General features: G+C 40.0%; 1 protein-coding gene across 1 annotated transcript in view; it reads left to right on the forward strand.

The window, feature by feature from the left end:
* LOC117786235 (optomotor-blind protein) overlaps positions 1-22,563 on the forward strand; it is an 81,158-nt gene that overhangs the window by 51,522 nt on the left and 7,073 nt on the right. The window contains exons 4-5 of the mRNA XM_034624367.1: positions 21,513-21,659; positions 21,748-21,824. Of these exons, the coding sequence (XP_034480258.1) occupies positions 21,513-21,659; positions 21,748-21,824 (224 nt within the window). The remainder of the gene's footprint in view (positions 1-21,512; positions 21,660-21,747; positions 21,825-22,563) is intronic.

Genomic DNA, 22,563 nt, shown 5'->3' on the forward strand with positions numbered 1-22,563 from the left:
GTCGTCAACTTTTATCTAACAGTCATTCTTTAAAAGCTGTTTATCCTATAAACTAACTGAATTGCTTAAATCACATTTCTCAGCTTTGTAAAGCTTCCTTTTTGTTGACATTGTCTTTTAAATTTTCCAATTTTTATTGGAATATGCTTTAAACTAAATAGAAAAAAATGCTCTTTAATAAATTTAAGCTGTTTGTTTTGGGTTTCTTCTGTTAAAGCTTTTGAAACCAAAGATTTATAATACAAAAAATAAGCCTAAAGCTGCTTAAAGAATGATTTTTGCATTAAAAAAATGATCTTTTTGGTCTTGACTTGTACATTGAACCACATACATAAAATAATTTTATGAAATATTACTTATTAAAGATTTACATACGATTATCTTGAGATCCCCCATCACCCGCATCTTCGCATTGTCTTAATGATTAGCTAAGTTTTTATACGCGTTCACCGGGAGCTTTGCCAAATGGTCAGCTAAGTAACTTATGAAATCGTTAGCGATGAATTTTCAGCCAACTGATCAGCACTCGCTCTCTTCAGCTCTTCGTCTGTCTGTCTCTATCTCCCACTCGGATGGCGTTACCCTGTCCCGTAACCCCAATTACCTCTGACAACTGACAACTGCCGGGGGCCGAAGTGCGTGTGTTCCAGTTTTGTCTGGCAGCCATTTACAAACAATTTGTCAACTTTCGAAGCCCAAGATGGGGCTAAGAGAGAGAGAGAGGGAGACTGAAGATGAGACTGAGACTGAAGTCTTGTTAACTTCGCCTGACTGTGGCCTGCAGCTAAGAACTACTCAAAAACATATTAATCATGGCATCTGCTCAGCTTTGGCCGTGTCAGCAGACAGACAGAGAGTGAGAGAGAAAATCAAATCGTTTAATTGCCCAAAAACTCGTCTCGGCCAAAACACAGAAGACGAGGCCTGAGAAGAGGGTCAATCTTTGCCGTGACTCAGATTAGAGTCCAATTATTGCAGACAAACATATATAAATATAAAGAATAAATATATAGAGCGTGCTCAGCGTAATTATCATGCAATATCAATAGCTCTAACTGACTTTCTCTCTCTATATATATCACTATATACCTCTCTCTTTCTATTTGGGAGCATCTAGTTAATCAACAATGCTAATATCTGTAGGCCGCCCGCAGACCAAGATCTGATTCAAGTCTGCGAGTTTTAAAAATACACAAATTGAAATACTTTATATGAGGTATGCTGTACTAGCAGCTGCTCTGTAACTTTTGTATTCATTTCGGCGATTATTACGAAATTTTGTACATTGAAAGACTGGTAGCTTTAAAGTATTTGTGCCAAAAATGTTGATTCTAGCTTAAATATTGTAAATTTTATTCAGTCTTTAGAGTTCTGATTTTTAAAGAATCATATATTTTTATTTCTAGCCAATAAAAAGAGCCTTGTAGAACGAATATTTGTATTAATATCTAGTGCGGGAATTTTCATATTTAAATCAAAATGTATACCTTTTATAAAACAGTTAAAATTTCATTGTTAAACTCTGTTTTCTACAGGGTATACAAAATATGCACAACAATTCAAAGTCCTACGCAACAAATATGCTTGTGTGTGTGTGTGTGTTTGTGTGTGTGTGTTAACTACTAATTTCAGTTCCCACGAAGATTTGAAAATTAACATTTTGCTTTTTGGTTTTAGGTTTTTGTGAGTGTTTTTATTTCTTATTTTTTTTTTTTTTTTTTTTTTATAAATATATTTTTAGTCGTTGTCTTAGGTCTTGTTACAGTTCCTGCGGCGATGCGTGGACAGTTGTAGATACACACATGCACAGCATACACCTGTGTGTGTGTGTGCACACACGGCAGCAGCAAAAACCCCAATAATTTTGTAATTAATGATGTGAGAATGAGCTACGGACAGGCTCAGAGCCTCCACTTGACCTTTTTTTTTTCATCTTTGTTTTTTTTTTTTTACTTTGGTTGATTGTTGATTTCGACAAATCTACATGAGAGTCGACCTGTCGACAGTAGGGTGCCCGCAGACCTCCAGGCAGCTGTTTTGGTTTTGTTGTTTGGCATTTTGTCATCATCATCATCATCAACAGCATCAACAGCATCAACATCAACACAGTTCATTGTCATTAGAGGGGATTAGGCCTCTCATATATTGTGTGTTGCCCCCGTTGCTTTTGCTTCGATTTATCGTATGTCGCCATGGGCCAGAGATTTCTATTGTTATTGATTAATTGACAAAAGTCGTGAGCTACTTGAGCAGCCAATAAGGGAACATCCTCATTCAGATTGGTAGCCCACACAAGACTGAGAAAGGTAAGCGACTTAGACCAGGCCCAAATGAGGGTTTGAGCCAAGCTAATCAAACAGTTTTAGGCCCTTAGCTAAACTGCCATACACTGGATTGTTAATTATTATGTGCTACCAAATAATGATATTTTTAGGAAGCATAGATTTTTACTTGAGTTTATCAATTATAAGCAATCGGTTTTTAACTTAAATACGAAATAGTTTTAAAGTTTCTTCGGTACTCAAGTGATTTTAAGTAGTGTTTTCTTTTATAAGTAAGCAACTAAGGAGCTACATTAGATCAGAAATGATCAATAGTCTAGTCAGACTTAATTTCAGATCAACTACTTCCTTAACTAATTTTGAATTTGCCTTTAACTACACATTAAGCTGATTTTGTGCTTTGCACTTACGCATTAAAAAATAACTTTGACTCTCTCTTTAAAGGAAAAAACTCAACTTTAGTAATAAACTTTGAGAATTTCTTTTATTAACGTCTTGAGATTAGCTTTTCTGTTGCATTTCTGGCTCATTAGCAGTTGTTTTCATATGGAATATGTTGGAAAAATTAACAAATCTACAGCCCGAACTTTAAGTCTCGAACTATTTGAAATTCCAATGTTACTTAGCTTTTCAACCACCCTATGAAAGGTAGCTCCACTGTTCCGCTGACGGTGCTACCAACTGGCGGCCATTGTGACCACCCGCTGCTCACGACGACAACAACAACAACAGCAGCATGAGAAGGATGATGTCAAAGCCCAATGCTGATAGGTGGTTTACTTGGTGGTTTACTGCTTTACTACTGGTGATGCGCTGTCTAAGTGTTGCATTGCTTGTAATTTTGAGCCATTTTGCTGCTGCTGTTGTCGCTTATTTTTCTTCCCCTCCCTATTTGAAAAGGGGGAGCTGGCAGTGCAAAAGGTCAGAACATTGCCTGCCATTGGCCGCCCCACTGGCTTTGGCTTAAAAGTCTTGGTGTTGTTGGCCATGTTGTCGTGCCAGTCAAGAAGTGCACGGCAACATGTGTACTCCATCACATGGTTGCCACAACGACAACGACAACGGCAACAACAACAACAACCACAACAACAACACCAACGAGACTGAGTCTGAGTCTGAGCTGTTTGTGCTTGTTGTTGCTTTACCCTTTGATTTGGCTAGCCGCCCCCGTTGTGGTTGTGGTTGTCGCTGTTGCACCGATTTCGATTTCTATCGATGAATTTCATTTGTGTTCTATTTACTGATAGCCATCTATAATGCGCTGCTACCGACGCTGTTCTAAGCCAATTTGTATGGGTCTCTCTATATCTGTCTGTCTCTCTGCCCGCTTCTTTAACTCCAGCGACTTCTGCTTCCACCGTCTTCAACTCCCTTTGCTTCTTTGGGTTCTGCCCCTGCTGTTTCTCATGCTTCTTTAGCAAACAAATTTTATGCAGGCAGGCGGTCGCCAAAATACAAAAAAAAAAAAAAAAAAAAAAAAAAAAAAAAAAAACGCAGAAAGAATCATCGTCATCAATATGAAACCGGTCGTTCTCCGGCTATATAGAGAAGCAAGTTCAAACCTTTTGCTTGTTGTCGCTTCCTTTTTGCGCGCGCACGAGTTTTCAGCAAAAATTTCTTATCTGCAGCCTCGCCGTGCCACTGTACCCAGTCCCCCAACCTCCCGTCTTTCTAAAGGTTTCAAAAATTTTATGGCAGGCCGCGAGCAAAGCGACCACCGAGCAAACGAACATTGGACCAGGCCCAAAAGGTATTGGCGAACTGGCGTTAGCCGGGCGACCTTCACAACGTCGACGCATTTGTCTCTTTTGCAGCCAATGATGCTACCCACTGGAGGGTCTTGCAATCGCCTGCCACTGAGCACAACCTAAAGAGCGGGAGTCTAAGAAGTTGGGAGGTATGAAGAGGTACCACAAAGAGTAGAGAAGTAGGTGGTGGAGTTGGAAGGTTAGTAAATGTAGCTGTAGAGTTAGGAAGGTAAGGAAGGAAGGCTTAGGACGGCAGGAAAGTAAGGCGAGGTAGGTGAAGGAGTAGGACAGTAGGAGTGAGACAGAGTGGTAAGTTAGGGAGGTAGGAGAGAGAAGAGAAAGAGAAGTAACTATAGAAAGAGGTAGCTGGAGGAGTAGGAAGGTAGGAAAGTAGGAAGAAATAACTAAAGAAGCAGAGAGGTTAGGAGAGATAGCTGAGGAAGGAGGAAGAAGGAAGGTATAGAGGTAAGGTAGCTAAAGATGTGACGACGATCGGGAGGTGGCAAGCGGGTTGACTGCTTATTATTTTGGCAGCTCGAATTTGTTTGGCGCTGGCGTTCAGCCGTTGATTTCAAGTTAAGATTTGAATGTCGCTCGGCCAAGACAATGCCATATTGTCCGTCCCATTGTCCAGTTGAGCCATCGCGTCGCGTCGCGTCGCGTCGCTTCATTCTGTCCTCAGTTCATGCACAAATTTTAGCGTCTGCCTCCTTCTGTCTACGTTGTGGCGCTCAGAGCTCGTGCGTCGTTTCTGTGAATGCCAAACCTAAACTCAGCTCTGCTCTACCCCTTTTCCCTTCTCTCGTTCAACTGTTTCAGTCATTCGGCTCGTTTTTGAGCTCGTTTTCGAGTGGAGCCCGCTAGCCGTTGGCCGCTAGCCGTTGGTCTTTTGGCCGGTGGCCACGTCGTTGTCTGGCTGTTGGCTGTTGGCTGTTGCTTGTATTTGGGCCTGGCGCCTGCGGTATGCCTTTGTCGTCGTCTTGGGTCTCTGGGATCTTGGCAGTCGTTGGGTCTTGTCGTCGCCTGCTCGCCTATATGAGAAATGATCGGACATGAGAAACAAAAGATTTGCAAATGTCTTTGGCTTTTTGGATGCCGATGCCGATGGCGATGCCACAGTCACAGTCGCAGTCGCAGTCGTTGTTGTTGCTGTAGTTGTAGTTGTTGTTGCTGCTGTAGCCGAAAGTAAACTACGAGCTTTGGCTCCACAGTAGGCGACAGGTGACGCCGCCAGTGGCGCATGCATGCAACCCCATCTGCCCCATCTATTAAGAGCCCAAGCCAATTACATACAAAATACAAGAGCTGACAAGCTGGCAACGAGCAACCAACGACGACAACAACAACAACAACCAGCCGACCAACCGACAACCGACAACGACACACATTCATCTTCAAGCAGCGCCGCTTTAACCAGCAACATGCGAGAGGACAACAGGCAACAGGCGCCGGCTAAGCCGCCATCGTCGTCGCCAGCTTCTTGTCCAGTTGCCCCGTTGTCCCTTATTTTTTTTCGACTGTCCTGTAACAAGCTTGGCAACGTTGCAACGTTGCAACTTTGCAACGCTGCTTTGCATGAAGTGCGTGCCGCCGTTGCCGACGATGTTGCCGACAACGTTCAGCGTTGCGGCCAAATCGACGCCAATTGTGTGGCAGCAATCACCTTTCTCATCGCTGTTGTTGTTGCGCGTGCGCATTTGACGCATTTGGGATACTATTCGAGACTTGTTAATTAGGCTTAAAGAGCCCAACAACAATCAGCGATCAGCCAAATAGTTTGCCTAGTTGTTGCAAGGTCGCATTCTAATACTATGTGGTGTGCCTTTGTTGTGTACTTTTTTGTTCTTGTGCTTCTACAAGTGCTTAAAGTTCCCAACAGCTTTCGACTTGTGCAAATTTCTACAAATGTTTTTGACCCTACCAGCCGTACCTTTACCTTTACCTGTAAAACCTTCTTCAGAACAGTCAATATGTATTTTGGTTCTTTGTTTTCAGTCATTAATTGCTGCAGCATAAAATTGAAATTCGCAAAAATAATAAAATGAAAGAATTACAACATTTTATTTGATTGGCTTGCGGCACGTTGGGCGCCAAGTTGTTGCATTGTCGCCTTGATAGCGCTACAGATATATATTTCTTTGCTTTTATCGATTTGAGAGCCATTTATTGTCGAGCGAGACCACCACTGTGGTGTAGTCTGCGCCTGTGTGGCCAACTTGGTAGGGGTAGCACCCCAAAGAGTCAAGCAAATGAATAAAAAAAATGAAATAAAATAAAATGCAGAGAAAAAACAGCAACTAAAAATCGAGAAGAAGTAAAGAAACGCAATGCGGCACTTAAGTTGACCACTTGGCGGCTACCGCTGGCAACACGCTACGCAGAGACGCCACAAGATGGCAATGGCATTGGCAAATGAGGGGAATGGGCCTGAGACAAAGAGTGAGCGAGCGGCAGTTGCTCAAGTCGTTCGCGTTCTTCTTTATCATTAAACGCATAAATGCGAATCTACAAAAGCCGCTGCAGCAGTGGAAGTGGAAGTGGAAGCAGCAGCAGAAGCAGCAGCCTTGTGTGGAAATTTATGGCACGTAAATTTTAATGCGTTGCAAGTTGCAGGCCAAGTTGACTGTCGTCGTTGTCGCTGTCGTAGTTATACTTATAGCCAGGGTCGTATTTCCCACCAAACGCGTCGGTAGCAGCGCCGTCGCTGTCGCCATCGCCATCGTCATCGTCACATGAATCTGCCATTTTATTGCCAACTTTACTTTGGCGGCAATGTTATTAACGCACATTTTTATGGCTTTGATGAGCAACTGATGCTCAAGCTGAGACTATGACTGAGACTGAGACAGAGACAGCGACTGAATTTCAAGCTAATGTGGAAGCTGTTGCTGCTGCCAGTCACGTTATAAATTAATGCTTGTAGCTTGAATTGGACTTTCTTTTGGGCCACCTAAATAGACAATCGACTGCTCAATGCTTAAAATCAGAAACACACACTGTTCATTAGCATACCGCACGGAAATTGTGGGCTGGGGTTAAAACTCAACCTGACTCTCTCTATATATGGCACACATTTTTGGGTATTTCCGTTGCACTTCCAGTCCACTGATTAGCTGACAATTTGGAACGCATAACCAACAGCCGACGGACAATTTCCTCAATCAACAAAAACCAATCAAGAAAACAACAGGAAAAATTAAAACAATAGGAGAACAGGTAAATCGACAGCTTCGGGGGCGGGAAACGCACTCAACACTAAAATTTACATAAATTTACACTTAATTATGAGTAGCATAAAAAGCAGAAGAAGAAAACGACATGTGATTTGGTGAATGAATTGAAAATTGACCCCACAGAAAGAGTTTATATTGTTTTTTGACCTTAAACTGCAACAGTTTGTCGGTGAATTTGTCTTAATTGTTGACCTGTGACAGTTCCTGTCATCAGCTACAGTTATGGCAGTTGCGCCCCACGTTGGGCGCCAAATAGGGGCTTAGGAGTCAATATGAAGTTTGACAATTGCTCATTGATAGTCAGACACGCCCACCCAGCTCGTATGCGCCTGTCATGCACCGTTAGGCTCCTTCTCCCCCCCTCTTTTGCCGCTTAATCCGTTGCCTCTTCTTGACGCGCGTTTGTGTTTCATGCATTTGATTTTTTTTTGGTCTGCTAATTAATTTTTATGTCCCATTCTTCGCTACGCTTTGCCTTTTCCTTTCGTTAATTAAGCAAAGAACTTAAATAGATGCTGCCTGTTGCTGCTGTTATCCGGCCTAGCCGTAGTTTCAGTGCAGCTATAAAAAAGACGGAGCACAGCGTGTGGTGGTCACGTCTTGGAGCTCCGCTTTTGGTCGCCACACAGACAGACGGACAGACAGACGGACAGACAGACAGACAGTTCAGCTTACCATTCACCAGCTCTATGCCCAAAATGCCCGTTTCATTCATTAAAAAAAAAATCACAGTAGAAAAAAAAAATAAACAAAACAAACGATAATCAAAATTTAAATTTAAATTTAAATATTAGACAAGTGTCGATTTGTTTGGAGAGCTAAACGCGCAGAGTTCCCTGTCGGATGCTCCGAGCCAACAAAATTAAGTTATAAAACAAAGTTAATGGTGTGACGGGAGCGACCCACTCAGGCAGTCGGACTACTTACGCCACGATAAGATAGCGGCTACCTTCAAACCAAAAAAAAATAAATAAATAAACGTTGCCCTTAACTCAAATCATTTGGAAGCTGTAACACGCACTCGCACTCGCACTTTTATGACACAGACTATGCACTAAGATCGTGATCATGGCCAGGTTGCATGCGATAAGTCGATATCAAGTGGAAGGAGGCGTGAAGAGAGCTTAAGCTATTTTACATTTGACATTTGATAGGTATCAATGAAGAAATTCGTTGCCTAGATTACTTTTAGTTGGATAAAAGTATTCCTGAAAATTTCTAGAAACCAGTTCAAGTGTTGATGAATCGTTTCAAAATCAGTTTAGCTGATCTGACTTTTAATTGCTGATTGTGAGCATCTCAATTGCAGGTCAACAACATTTCAAAACAATATCAAAAATTAAGAAAATTATATTTCTCTAGATGTGGTTGGGTTTTAAGAAGCGGTCTTGGAATCTTTGGGGTCTTTATGCTGTTGGGTCAGTATAAATTGTGCTCATTAGTTGCTTGGCGTTGATCATTAATTGTCAGGGTATCTGGTCAAATCGGTTTGGCTTTATCTGTGGCTGCTGTTGGCCCGATCTGTGAGCCTGTGCGGCCTGAGCTACTGTTTGGCGATGATCATGATGATGATCATGCTGATGCTGACGATGATGATTTGAGGGGGCTTTCACCTGGCCGAGCTCTACTTTTATTTTCATTTACATAAAATGTTTTGTGTTGATTTTTATATGCTGTAAATTATCAACAATTTATGCGAACAAAGCTGCCTTTCACATTTCACATCAACGAATCGCAGCCGTGTGTCATTCATAAGAAGAAAATAATAAGAGAACAAAAAAAAAAAAAAAAAAAAATAAAGAAAAAAGAAAAAAGCTCTTGGTAACCCAGTAGCTGATTATCCAGAGATATAGATATAGGAGTACAGATGCACAAGTGGAGTAGCTCTATGCTGTGCTGAGTGTTGTCTACGTTATGGGGGCTCACATTGCGTATGCTTAATTTATCGACACTTAACGCCAATGAGGCGATGCGACCGCACTTCAATTAAGACCCCCGGCCCTGCCAGAGTTGTCCCAGCTGAGTGTGTCTGCATTATGCTTAACACTTGTCCATGTCGCCGTCGAACAGAGCCAGAAACACACACAGTAGCCCCTCGCAAACAGAGCTGGAGCCTGAGACCAAAATTGAAATAAAAAAAGAAAAAAAACAACCAAGTTCAAACTGCAACTTAAAGTCGAACCCGCATCATATGCATGCGTGCAAATAAATTTGTCTTTTAGTAATTGCCGAGTGTTGACTATAAACAGGCGCAGTCCGACAACGGGCCTCGCACATCGGGCATTGGGATTTGGCCAAAAGGATGCCAGCAGGGAGAAGGGCCAAGAGTTGGTAGTCCCCAAAAACACAGACACCGTTCGTATCATCATTAACGCTTTAAGTTGAATTTCATTAAGCAGGCAACAGGCAGCAGGCAGCTTGAAAACAGGATTGGCAACGGAAAAGAATCGAATGCAACTGCGGGCTCCAATGCGACACTGTTCAAAGGGAAGAAAGCATCCAAAATTGCGCGATAATCAGCTGAAGATTCAGTCAGCTGAACAGCTTTATACGCTGCTTGACAAAAAATAAAATCGAACGAACAACTTAAAATCTTTTTGAAATATTGAAGGTGAAAGAGAGTTGAAAATTAATCAAAGAGCGAAGAATTTTTAACGAATTGTAGAACATTATAGGCATGTATTGCGTACAATCTTTAAGAAAAGTCTATTAAATTAAATTAGAATAGAACATTCAAAGTATTAATTAATAAGATTTTCGCTCATGAAGCCTACTACTACTTTGTTTTAATAATATAGTTAGTTTATTCAAGTTATAAATAGTTAAACAGCTGTTTGAAGAAACAGAATATTCCCTATAAAACTATGATGAAATTAAAGGTGTCATCATTTTTATAAATTCAATCAATTGTTCAGCTTATTGAAGAACTAGATCAGGTTATAGTGTAGCGTATTGGTGACAGGCAGCTTAAACAGCAACAACGAACAACCGACAACTGCCAATCGGCAACACATTCGAACACACATTTATTTGCCTAAATATACAAGAGGAACAGCAACAACAGCAACAGCAACAACAACAACAACACTGACAACAACTTTGGTGGACAATCGCTTAATGGCTCGCCTGCAAAACATGAAAAAATACTCAAGTGTTATCGATTAATGTCCAAGTCTAGCAGCTACCGAACGAGCTGCTGTTACTGTTGTTGTTGCTGCTGCTGTTGCTGCTGCTGCTGAACCCAAAGTCAAATTCAAACTCAAACCTTAAGCCAAAGTCAAAGTGAAAAGCCAGTCGAAAACCCGAACCCCAACGCAGTTTTGCCGGCAATAACAAAACTCGCTTGTCGGTTGCGGCTGCTCATCCAAAACTCAGTGGCTAAATGGACGACAACAACGACAACGACAACAACAGCAACAGCAGCAACAACAACAGCAGCAACAGCGACAGCGTTGTTGGTTCTTTATTATGATTATTCGCCTTTTTAATAAAGAAGAACAAAAGGTGCCGACAAATATGGCAAAACGACAAGACCAGCAGCAGCAGCAACAACAACAACAACAACTACTGCTGCAACAACAACAACAACTGCGGGCCAGTTGATTGCGGCATGCGGCATTTGGATGGTGCTAATGTCATCGAGCGTTGAACACCTTTATCAGTGTTGCATTGAAATGCACACACGCATGCGCCGTCGCCAAGTTGCATGTGGCATGCAACAAAACCAGCCTAGAGACAGCAACAAAGAGAAAGAGAGACAGAGAGAGCGAGAGGGAGAAAACTTGGCCAAGTTAAGGCCAGCTTATCGCAACAAATAGTCAATGCGAAATAGTTGACTTTAAGGTAGTGCCACAGTCGTTGGCTCCGTTGGTGCAACGCGGTGGGTCGCCATTCAATTTATTAGCTGCAATAAAACGCAAATCATCCGCGTGCCTTTTGGCCACAAATCGCCGCTCCCCAACACGCCACGCCCCGTCCCGCCCCGGCCCAAATGCGTCGGCAAAGTGTTGAAATCATTTGAAATATTTGTCATTTTCGCTGATAGGCCAAGTGGGTTGGACTTAAGAAGGGGGAGAGGGTAGCCGCAGCGGGAGGAAGGGGGCAGCAGCAGTAGCTGGCCTCACCATTAGCCTCGCTGATCGTTTATCTATGACAGGATGGCCATAACTAACTTGGCTCATTTGTAAGCGAATTTGCTCTTCAGTATCCCCGTCTTAGGTGAGTAAGGAGTAGGGTGGAGAGAGGGGGGGGGGAGGAGAGGGGTTGCATTATTTATGACGCCTCTGTCGACTCTATGCATGCCACAGCGATAAATGTGTATCGATATTTATGTAGTTATGAGTGCTAGTTGTCAGCGATCTTGAATTGCCAAGTGTTTTAACATAACCAATATTGCAAATGAAGTGCATCGAGTGTTATCGATAATGTATCGATTACAAAACATTAAAGCTTAAGAAATCTTCTGCTGTTATGTTGCGTATGCAATTCGATGGTTACTTTGTTGCATTAAGTATGTTATCGATAACATATCGAGAGCTAGTCTAACATATATGGCAGCTACTCTTGTTACTTATAAAAGCAACTCATGCTGATTGCTATGTGTGTAAATTTTACATGTTATCGATAAAATATCGATTCAACAATTTTCAGTTATGCTATTACATTGATAAAAAATGAACAGCTCGTTGCTAATTCTTGAAACGTCATGATCAGCGTCATCGTCATCGGCATCGGCATCGTTATCGACTGCGCATTTGTTCACTCGGCTCATTGGCCGCTCGCTTCAGCGAACCGCAACGCAAATGTAAATGAAAAAAAATAAAAAAAAAAAAACGAAAGAAAAAATATTTAAATCGATGTATCGAGTGCTCCAGCATTTTGTTTTGCCCAATCGACTGTGACTCGAGTCCGCGAAGCAATCGAAGGTGGACAGACGAGCAGATGGAGAAGGGAGATGAGGGGCGACCTGCGTCTGCTCGATTTGCATGCAACAAAACGGCGTCGTTGCAGGCAGCTTCAGTTTGTGCCCAGGCATCATTAGCTATGACTTGGCTTGCTCCCACCCCGCTCCTCTACTCCCCCCCTCCTCACCAATCAGTTCGTTGTCTTGGTCGAAACGCCGCACAGTGGGGCAGATCCTCATTTTGCGTTGCAAAAATCATATCTTTTGAACCGGTGAAGATATTTTCAAAATTTAAAAAGCATTTGATAGAAAACTCTTTAAGCTTTAAAATGAGTGCTTGCACAGGGTGTTTCACAGGGCGATTCAGGGTTGTTGACCAAAGTTGAAAAATATTTTCGGTGCATTTTGACATGTAAAATTAAAAAAAACCAATTTTGGTGTTTAGTATATTTATTTTAATCTTATTTCATTATTAAACAATATTTTTTAACATATTAAATAGTTTTAATAAACTAATAACAAAAAAAAAAAAAAAATTTTTTTTTAATATTCTATGAGTTTAGCTGTGTATATATTTATTTTATGCCTGATTTTTTTCAAAATATTCATCAACATTTGGATTAATATCTAATAAACTTATCATTTCGGGACTATAATTATTTTCTTCTAAATCCTTTCGTGATTTAACATGTCTAAAGGATGAAACAAGTGGATCTGAAGAGGCCGACAGCATATTAAAAAGGTCTTCATTCTGTCTCTCACGTGAAATCTTGCAAGTATTCGTGTACCTAAATTTTTTATATTCCTTGTTTTTGCATTCCTGTGCTTCTTCGGACAACTCTCCAAGCGGTAGGCATTGGTACTCAATTAAATCTGCGCCATGATCCAAAATCCTGTGAACGGTAGGAGTAAGCAACTTCTTGGGGTACATTTCAATCAAAAGTTGCTTTGTTTTTGATGCATACTCTTCATATTTTGAGCTATTTATCATTTCCTTAGAATTTATGACATTAAGGATAACTGACAACCTTTTAATAATGTCATTGTGAACACCTGTTATTTGAGAGGTCACTTCATCATTGGCGAAAAATCTTCTGGACGTATTCCCATCATTGCTTTCCTTTATTCTGTTCAGCCGTAATGGACTTGCGATCTTCACTGCTTTTGTAATATCCGCTTTTGTCCTTTCCTGTACTTTCACATATTTTGAGGATAGCGCATCTGCCAAATGTTCCGTGGATATTGCTTCTGTAGCATTGTCTATCTTGCGTTTCCTTGTGTACGTCGAGCAGTCTTCGAAAGGCTTCCTCGGTCTTCCTCTGCCTTGGCTAGTAGATGGGCCCGTTTCTTCTCCTGCCACCTCAAGTTCCGTAAAGTCATTAAGCCAGTCCAAATACATTCTCTGAAACCTTTCTGCTGATCGTTGGGATCTTTGCCATTTTTTGTCCAAGTTCCGATAAAAGTTGGTAATTTTGCCTATTAACTCAGCTGACAAATCGTTTAAGGATATCTTTAATTCATTCATTATAGCCATTTGGAATTGAGCTTTGTTTTTTGTGGCAACGAATATTTCGAAACATTTTGAATTATTTAAAGCCATGATTACACTTCACTTATAGTACTGACGAAAATTTTCTGAATTATATTTAAAAATACTGTTCAAGAAAAAAACAGCTCCAGATAGGTAATGGCTCTTATGATGTCAAAAATGAACTGTCTAACAACATTGACTGCATTTCATTAAATAGTTTTTTTTTTTAAATTAGGTAAAACATTTCATTAAACAGGTACATACTTCCTTTTTAATTAGGTAAAAAACAACAACTAGTTTACCCAATATTGCCTTTGAATCATTAAATAGGTATTTCCTTTTTGACTAGGTAAAACTAAAACCCTATTGAAAAAGAATAGGCAGTGATTTCCATTCATATTGCATCAGAACGGATAAAAGTTCGTATAAATTTCCTCCACTATTGGTTTTACCTGCAATACATACCTGCTCAAAATTTCCCAAACATAATTTGCGCAATAACGGCTCTAAACAATTTTAAGACAGGTACAAGTTACAATAATGCTAATTCATTATATTCGCATCTATATTTTGTGCATCTTATTCATTAACAGACAGGCATACCGAAAACGTATGTAATTGTACTGCGCTCTTCCTCTTCTATCACCATTTTTTTGCGAGGTTGCATCAGTTTTCGTCCTATAACTCTCCCAGACGCAGCTGGACGCATGAAAGACCGGGGTTATTTCGTTAGAGAATTGATTAACGAAGACTCCTGTGGTAGTGGGATCGAGTCCTTCGGAGTCCATTTATTTTCTATTCCATCAAAGTCAAAAAATAGCCTAATTTTAGTGCTTTTTTAAACATCGCTGGAATGAAAGGTCAACAAGTGAAGAAACAAAATTCTACGGCATTTAATTAAAATGAATGTACTTTTCAGATGAAACCAAAACATAAAGATCGGTCATATAACTTGTCATCAAATCAGTTTTAAAGTTTGCATTTTTAGGAAAAAATCCACATTTGTGCGCGCACTGAAATAAGGTCAACTTTGAGAGGCTGTCACGCCCACAATTTTACCTGATTTCAAAATCTTTGGATTTGTAATCTCTGGAGATTTCTCTATCGAATGCCTTTATTACTTTTACAAACGCTTTCGTCAAAAAAATGATTTTTGCCACGCATATCGGCCGCCTGCCCCAGTGTGCGCCGCCCATTTTGTTTAGCAAATTTGCAATTGGCTGTTTTCGTTTTGACCGTCGCCCAGACGCCAACATTCCCCAGGACGAAAGTCGAAACAGACGGACACAGTCTGACTATGTGTGTGTGTGTGTGGCTGTGATTCTTGTGTGTGGCAACAACAACAACAACAACAACTCTCTTTGCTGTGAGCGCCTGTATCTCAATCTGTTTTGGCCTGGCCCATTCCTCTTGCCGCTTGCTTCGTGTTGTCATTAAAATGTAAATCCATTTAATTAACATTTTCCGTTCAATCGATGACGACGACCACCAAAAGATAGCAGCACCACCAGCACCACTGCCACCACCAAAAGAATTGTTATAAATTGTAAATACATTTTGACGTTATTTAAATGAAATGTTCATCAAGTTGGATTTTCTTGCTTTTGCTTTTGCTTTGCTTTTGCTACTGTTATTGCTGCGGCAGCGTGAGAGTTTTGCCTTGAGAGCACAGCTAGAGATGAGTCTGAATGGGGCACGACACGGTCACGACACGAGCAGCAGATGAACACGAACTTAACACGAGCAAGCACCACTAACTAATAATTTGAATCATTGAAAATTGGCTAAAAGTAGAACAAAATTTATTAAATATGAACTGATAGCAGACAGAGATTCGAGTGTTTGTATTTTGTTATTGATATTTATCGAGTATTATATTGCAAGAATTAAATTACACTATGTTATCGATATCTATTGAGTAGGTATATAAGCAGCTATCCTTTCTAGCGTATATTGAAGTATATTATTGTTTTGTTACCATTTTATATTTAATTGTATTATATTTTGCTCTCGATAAACGATTAACGGTCATAAGGGTGGCTAGAATAATTATTTTTAGCTGATTTTTCAACTAGAGTCCTTGCAATATTTTTAATATTAATGTTTTTATTGATATTCAGTCAACTATAAATTTATGATATATTAGCTTAATTTTTTTGTATCTATAATTTAATCGATCTATAACTATTCGTGTCACGACACGCACTCAACTCCAAGGCTGTGAAATTAGGCTAGAGAGAGATAGTCAATGATTGAGCAAGATAGAGATGATAATCGCTTTGATAGAGATCAATGAAATTCAACTAGCATCGACGTTGTTGAATCAACGCTTGGGTGGCTAAAACAAAACCGCGCCAACATCCTCAGCTACTGCTCGTATTTTGTATCTTTTGTCTTTTTGATTTTGCTTTGGCCATAAAATTATGCATAATTTACCGATTTATCGCTATCTACATATATCTTCAATATACATATGCACCTATATATATTTGTATTTTTATGTATGTTAGAGCCGGCTGCATGGTGGGTCTATCCTCTGTCCCCCCTTCGCTCTTAGCCCTGTTCGATGGGACCACGTTTTTTTTTTCTGGCTGACCTGCTGGCTTAATTAAGACATGTTTCGAGCCGCGTTTTCGTGTTGATATTTATGGTATAGATCGCTCAATATGCATATCGATTTAGCTTTCAGAAAGCAGCTTAAGACAATACAGCGACAGCTTCATAAATGATAAAATTAAGAAAATATAAGTCCCCAACGCTTAGTCAGAAAACTGTGTCCCATCCTCATCTGCAACAGCAGCAACAACAGCAACAACAGCAGCAGCAACAATAAACAGGCGACATCGTCATCGAAGACGACAACGTTGTCGTTGTCGTTGTTGTCGTTGTCGGCGCCTTCAATTATGTCCATAATTGGTCAACAGGTAGCCGAAAATGGTTTTGGTAGCTGAACAGTATGCGGCCCCCTATCCCCAACCTGTCTCAGCTAGTGTTGCCTAATTGAGCAGCCAATAACTGGCAATCGACGGTCGACAGTCGACAATCGACAATCGACATTTACTGGCGAGTGTGTAAGAGCAAGCCAAAGATTAGACGTACAATCTTCAGGCGGCAGTCTTAGAACTTGTGCTACTTGTTACATCTATATCTATATATCTATATTTAAGAATTAGCTCAAATAGTTTAACAATCGTTTATCGTTAAGCGATCTATCGATGCTCTATCAACAGTTAATTTTCTGCTGTTGTGAGCTCGGAAATTTCAAGCAGCAATATATCGATAAAGCTATAAAATTGTTAAGTCTTAATATATCGATATATCATTATATCGAAATAGAATCGTTTAGTTTTTAATTCAATGTTAACATTATAATGCCCTCAGTAGTTTTGAAGATAATTTTAAAAGCAGCTAACAAGTCGAAAAAAACATGATAATTTACACGCGTACTATTAATCGATATATCGATAACACAACATTGTTAGTTTATCGTGCAAATGACACGCTACTCCACAGAATAGAGATCAATCCAATAGAACAATTGTTGTTGTAAATTGCAACTAGCTGTAATTTGAGGATGTTGCTGTTGTGGTTGTTGCTGTTGCTGTTGGCATTCACTCACGATCAATGTGAAGATATCGGGAGTGTAAGTTAATAGTTCAGTCGATGCAACTGTCGATAACCGTTAGCGATCGTCGTGTTATTGCCGCTTGCATGTGAACAAAACATGCCAAATCAAAGTGTGAGTGATCATTCAATTAAGCAGCACGCCAACCCGACAACAGACAACAGACAACGGACAATGGACAATGGACACAACGACAACAGCAAGCTGGCGACGACAACAACGACGACGACAGCAATCACACAACACTGAGCAAACAAGCCAACAGCAACAACAACAGCAACAAGAGTAACTGCAGTGCCATCATCAGTTAAATTATGTGATAATATGCCAACAATGAGTGTGCAACAGCAACAGCGACAGCAATCACAACAGCAGCAACAACAACAACAACAACAACAGCAGCTCCGCCTTTAGCAATCAACACGCAAAAGCCCAAAACAAACGTGTCACTGGCTGGGGCTTGTGGGCAGCAAGGGGTAACGGAGAGGGGCTGCATCGGGACACATGACTAGCGTGAAAGATGCAGCCCCAAGGCAACTGCACGTAGCACCAGCAGCAACAGCAGCAACAGCAACAGCAGCAACTGGCAACTGGCAACAACAGCACCAAAATTGCTGCTGCCTTTTTTGGTCGTGGCTGCCGGCGGCTCAATCAGTTTGTCACTTGGTCAATATATATAGAGTGATTAAGTGGCCCATGGATTGGATTGGAGTGCCACTTGCAGCAGCAGACTAAAAACGTGCGGCAATGCAACCACCAAGCCAGCAGCAGCAACAGTTGCAGTTACAGCAACAACAATTGAATTTTGCATTAGTTTGCTGAAGCTAGCAATCATATACGAAAAATCTAGACAATATTTGACGCATAATTGCATTAGAGTCAGCTTGCCAATCAATTCAATCAGCGTATAGAATCACAACAGCAACAGTAACAGCAGCAACAGCAACAACAGCAACTCGTAGCAGCAGCAGTTGCTGAGTAGCTGCATTGTCAGTCTCCTTGTCTCAACAAGCAGCAACTGGCAATAATAACAACAGCAACAGCAACAGCAAAAGAAACAACAACTACAGCAACAATTGCTGTTGCTGATTTGTTGCTTGTTGAGTGACGACAACAGCAACAACAACGACGACTGCGTGGCGTCCGTGTAATCGCACTTCATGTCTAATTAGACTTGTTTATGCCCATTTGAAAAGCTGAAATGCAGCAGCAACAGCAACAACAACAACAGCGACATGATTGTGCATGCACATATTATAGTTTGTATTTTTTTTTTTTTTATGGCTATCTTCACGGTTATATTCATTTAAATCGCAATTCAAACTCGGCGAACGGCAACGACAACTCGTCACATTTTAAATGACAATTTTGCGCCTTTTGCAATTTAAGCCACGCCTCTGTCAACAACAACAGCAACAACAACTACAATGACAACAACAAATTGAATAAAATTGAACGTAATAATGCAAATTGTTTTATCAATAAAATTCTAGACACATGCAAAACGCACAAAACCAACGAGTAATTTCACTTGATGATAATGATTATAATTGAGACTGTTGCTGTTGATGTTGCTGTTGTTGTTGCTGATGATGTGGTTGCTGTTGTCGTCGTTGTCGTTGTTGCTGCCTAAATGAATTTATGTGTCAATAAATTTAAAGCAAATTAGCAAACGACATTTTAAGTAGACGACCGAACGCGTTTTGTTCAAACGATTTATGAACTAAGCGCAACGATTGCATTCACCTCTCTCTCCGCTCGCCTCACCCCGCTCCCCGCTCTCCACTCTCCATTATCCGCTCTTAACGTCTCGAACGAGTTGTTTGATTGATGAGCACAGCTTGCCGCATGGCAATAAAGTGTTTTGCCTTTTAAAGTCGCCCCAAATCGGCCATGTCACAAGCAATAATATTCGTTTCAAGTCTAGTCAACTGCAACAGCGATTGCACGAGCCAACAGCCGAGACTTCACATCACCAAAATGGCGGCTTACCGACAATTAATCATTATTATTATTATTATTATTTTTTTTTCTCTTTTTTTTTTTTGGCAATAAAAAGCATTTAAAGCCTTTAAGCCATTGATCACAGCGTGTATTCAACGCGTAGTGTTCAATGATTTTACGCAGCATTCATATTAATGAATGTGTTAGTGTTTTTTTCTTTTTTTTTTTTTTTTTTTTTGATTTGACGAACAATGAATGCAGTGCATTCAGTAGCTTATTTATTTTGTGTTGTCAATTGATGGACGTTATTCTTTGATGCTTTACTCGTTGTTATCGTTGCCGTGCTATTTCTGATCCTACTCGTTGTTTTTTGCTGCTCTAATTGACATTATTACGCAAATTTTAATCACATTTCATTGGTTTTAAACTTTTTTATTGGGGTGCTTATAGTTTTGTTTTTTTATTGTAATACAACTCGTTATAACGCTACTCGTTCTAAAGCTAATCGTTTTCGTGCTACATTTTGATGGCTTATTCTTTATTGAAACTTTTTTTTTCTATAATACTCGTTGTTAAACTATTCTCGTTGCTTATTTACTCGCTCTTAGACTATTCGTTGTTATTCTATACTCTGTTGAACTATTCGTTGGTAATCTACGCGTTATAAAACTACTCGTTACTCTTTAAATTCCTACTAGCTGCAAAGCTACTCGTTATATTTATTTCAGTCAAAACAAGTTATTGATATGCTATTTTTGTTCATATACCTGTTGTTTCTGCACTCAGTTCTTCTGTTACTCGTTCTTCTGTTATTTATTTGTCATATGTATATTTTTTTAGACGCCGTACTTAAAAAAAAAAACACACTAGTCTATCCTTTTTAATGCTTCCCATTATTTCTCCTGTTTTTTACTTATTGTAACTCTTTGTTACTCTACAGTTTATCAAACTACTCTAGCATTAGAGTCTTTACTCGTTATTCAATCTACTCGCTCCATGTCACTATTCCTCTGCTCGTTGTCATACCAAATTATTTAGAAATCAACAAAGTATTATGCTAAATGTGCAGTAACATTGGTTGGTAACAAGACCAAAACATAGCCACAATTGCAAGCATCTGATTAGTCACACCTTTGAGCATGACACCACAGACGCCATTGGTGGTCTAAACGAGGGCGTGCGAATCAAGCGCAGATACAAGATACACTCGTTACAAAGATACAATATACACAAAATACATGGAACAATACAGTCCCAGACATACAGCCAAGTTGTTGTCTGTGTTTTGGTTTTTTTTTTTTGTTTTCTCCTGTTGTTGTTGTCGTCGCCATCAGCAGCAACAGCAACAGTAACAGCAACAGCAACAGCCACAGCGGCAACCACAGCCAGAGCAACAACAACGGCAACAACTAAGGCTTAGAGCAATCGCTGGAACAGGCAAAAGTCGCGGCTTGTTTTCAAAATTACATGAACAAAATGGCGAAGTCACAAGCCAGCTTGTGAGGTCCACACGCAACAAAACCGAACCGAAAACAAGTCAAGTTTCTAGAGACGAGAGTCGAGACTGAAACTGAGACTGAGACTGAGACTAAGACTGTTGCTCCTGGTCAGGCCTAGAGAAACAGCCTAGACGCTTGATTCTGTCCTACCCTGAACGGACTTTTTCTGCTTCTTCTTCTTAGTCGCTCTGTTGTGTGCATAGTTTGGTTCGTTGTCGTTTAATCGAAGTCGATTCGACGAGTTATGGTAATTAAAAAGGTGTTCCTTTTGCAACATTCGCTAGTTTGCTTGGGAGGTCTCTTTTCGCTTTTCGCGTTGCTGCAGACAAATTCATATTTTATGACAAAACTCTGCTCTCTCTCTCTCTCTCTCTCTGTCTTTCTCTATCTTTCACTCTTTTTAGCTCTGTTTCTTTAGGTCTGGCTTTGTTTGGACTTGAGAGTGGAGTCTTGAGCTGTTTGTCCGTCGACTTGTGCATTTTATTTTGGTGGGTGGTCGATGTCAGGAATGTCGCCACGTTTTTGGACTACAGACTTTTGCCAGCCATTTGCAATATATGTTGTGTCTGTGTGTGTGTGTGTGTGTGTGTTTGGGGGGCTGTCAAGTTTTGTCAAGTTACTGCCGCCAGACGTGAATACTTTGTGCCGTACTTATTGTTTTTTTTTTTTTTTTTTTTTTTTTTTTTGTTACCCCTTGCCAATCTAACTAATCCTGTTCTCTTGCACTATCTTTGTATATCTATATAGACAATACTGAACTCAATGCATAAATATCAGCCGCGCTTTCATTTGGTGCGAGCCAACGATATTCTGAAGCTACCATATTCCACGTTTCGCACGTACGTGTTCAAGGAGACGGAGTTTATAGCCGTGACTGCATATCAAAATGAGAAGGTGAGCTCACAACAACAGACCAATCAATCCCATAATACACGTAATCATAAATTATATATTTATTAACTTTTAATATTATTTTTTGTAGATAACACAATTGAAAATTGACAACAATCCCTTTGCGAAGGGCTTTCGTGATACTGGTGCTGGCAAACGGGAAAAGAAGTGAGTATCACTAGAGTTAAGCAAATGTCATGAAACTGAATCAAGTGTTGTTTGAAATTAATAAGGATTACCTTAAAGTGGCTTACAGGGATTTAGCTAGAAGAAAAATTAGGTGCGACTATAATAATAATTAAGTGGACTAAGGAACAAACCCTAGACAAATATTCCAATGTAACAATGAATAAGAAAAAAAAAAGTAAAATCCTCAGTAGAAAGAACTTCTCAAAGAATTCTTACGGCAGAGAATCGTCAGAAAGAAGAAGAAAGAAGAAGAATCAAAGAATTCTTACGGCAGAGAATCGTCAGAAAGAAGAATCTATAGTAGAAATTAACCTTAGAAAGAATTTGTGTGTAGGTGAATGCTCAGAAAGAAGTATACTTAAAGCGTACTTGTTTAAACCATAAAATATAATCTTATAATTTGTGTAAAAAATTGGTTAGGTTAAGCAACTCTAATGCCAAAAGAAGCTGTAACAGCAGACATATTCAAAGTAACTGCTTTTAGGAAATTAACTTGTATTCGGCAACTATTTCCTCCACAGTTCTCGATATCAATTAATTTACATCCCAGACAATACAAACCTAAGCTTATAGTTTAGGCTTTAACAGCCAACTGGCGAATTATAGAACAACTAAATTGTAGCAGGCTCTGAGACGTGTCTGTTTAACTTGCAAGCAACTTATATAGCCATTGTAGTGTTAAATACAAGTAGCTCTTCTCATGCGAGTATATACGTAT

This window comes from Drosophila innubila, chromosome X, assembly GCF_004354385.1.
Source record: "Drosophila innubila isolate TH190305 chromosome X, UK_Dinn_1.0, whole genome shotgun sequence".
NCBI lineage: Eukaryota > Metazoa > Arthropoda > Insecta > Diptera > Drosophilidae > Drosophila > Drosophila innubila.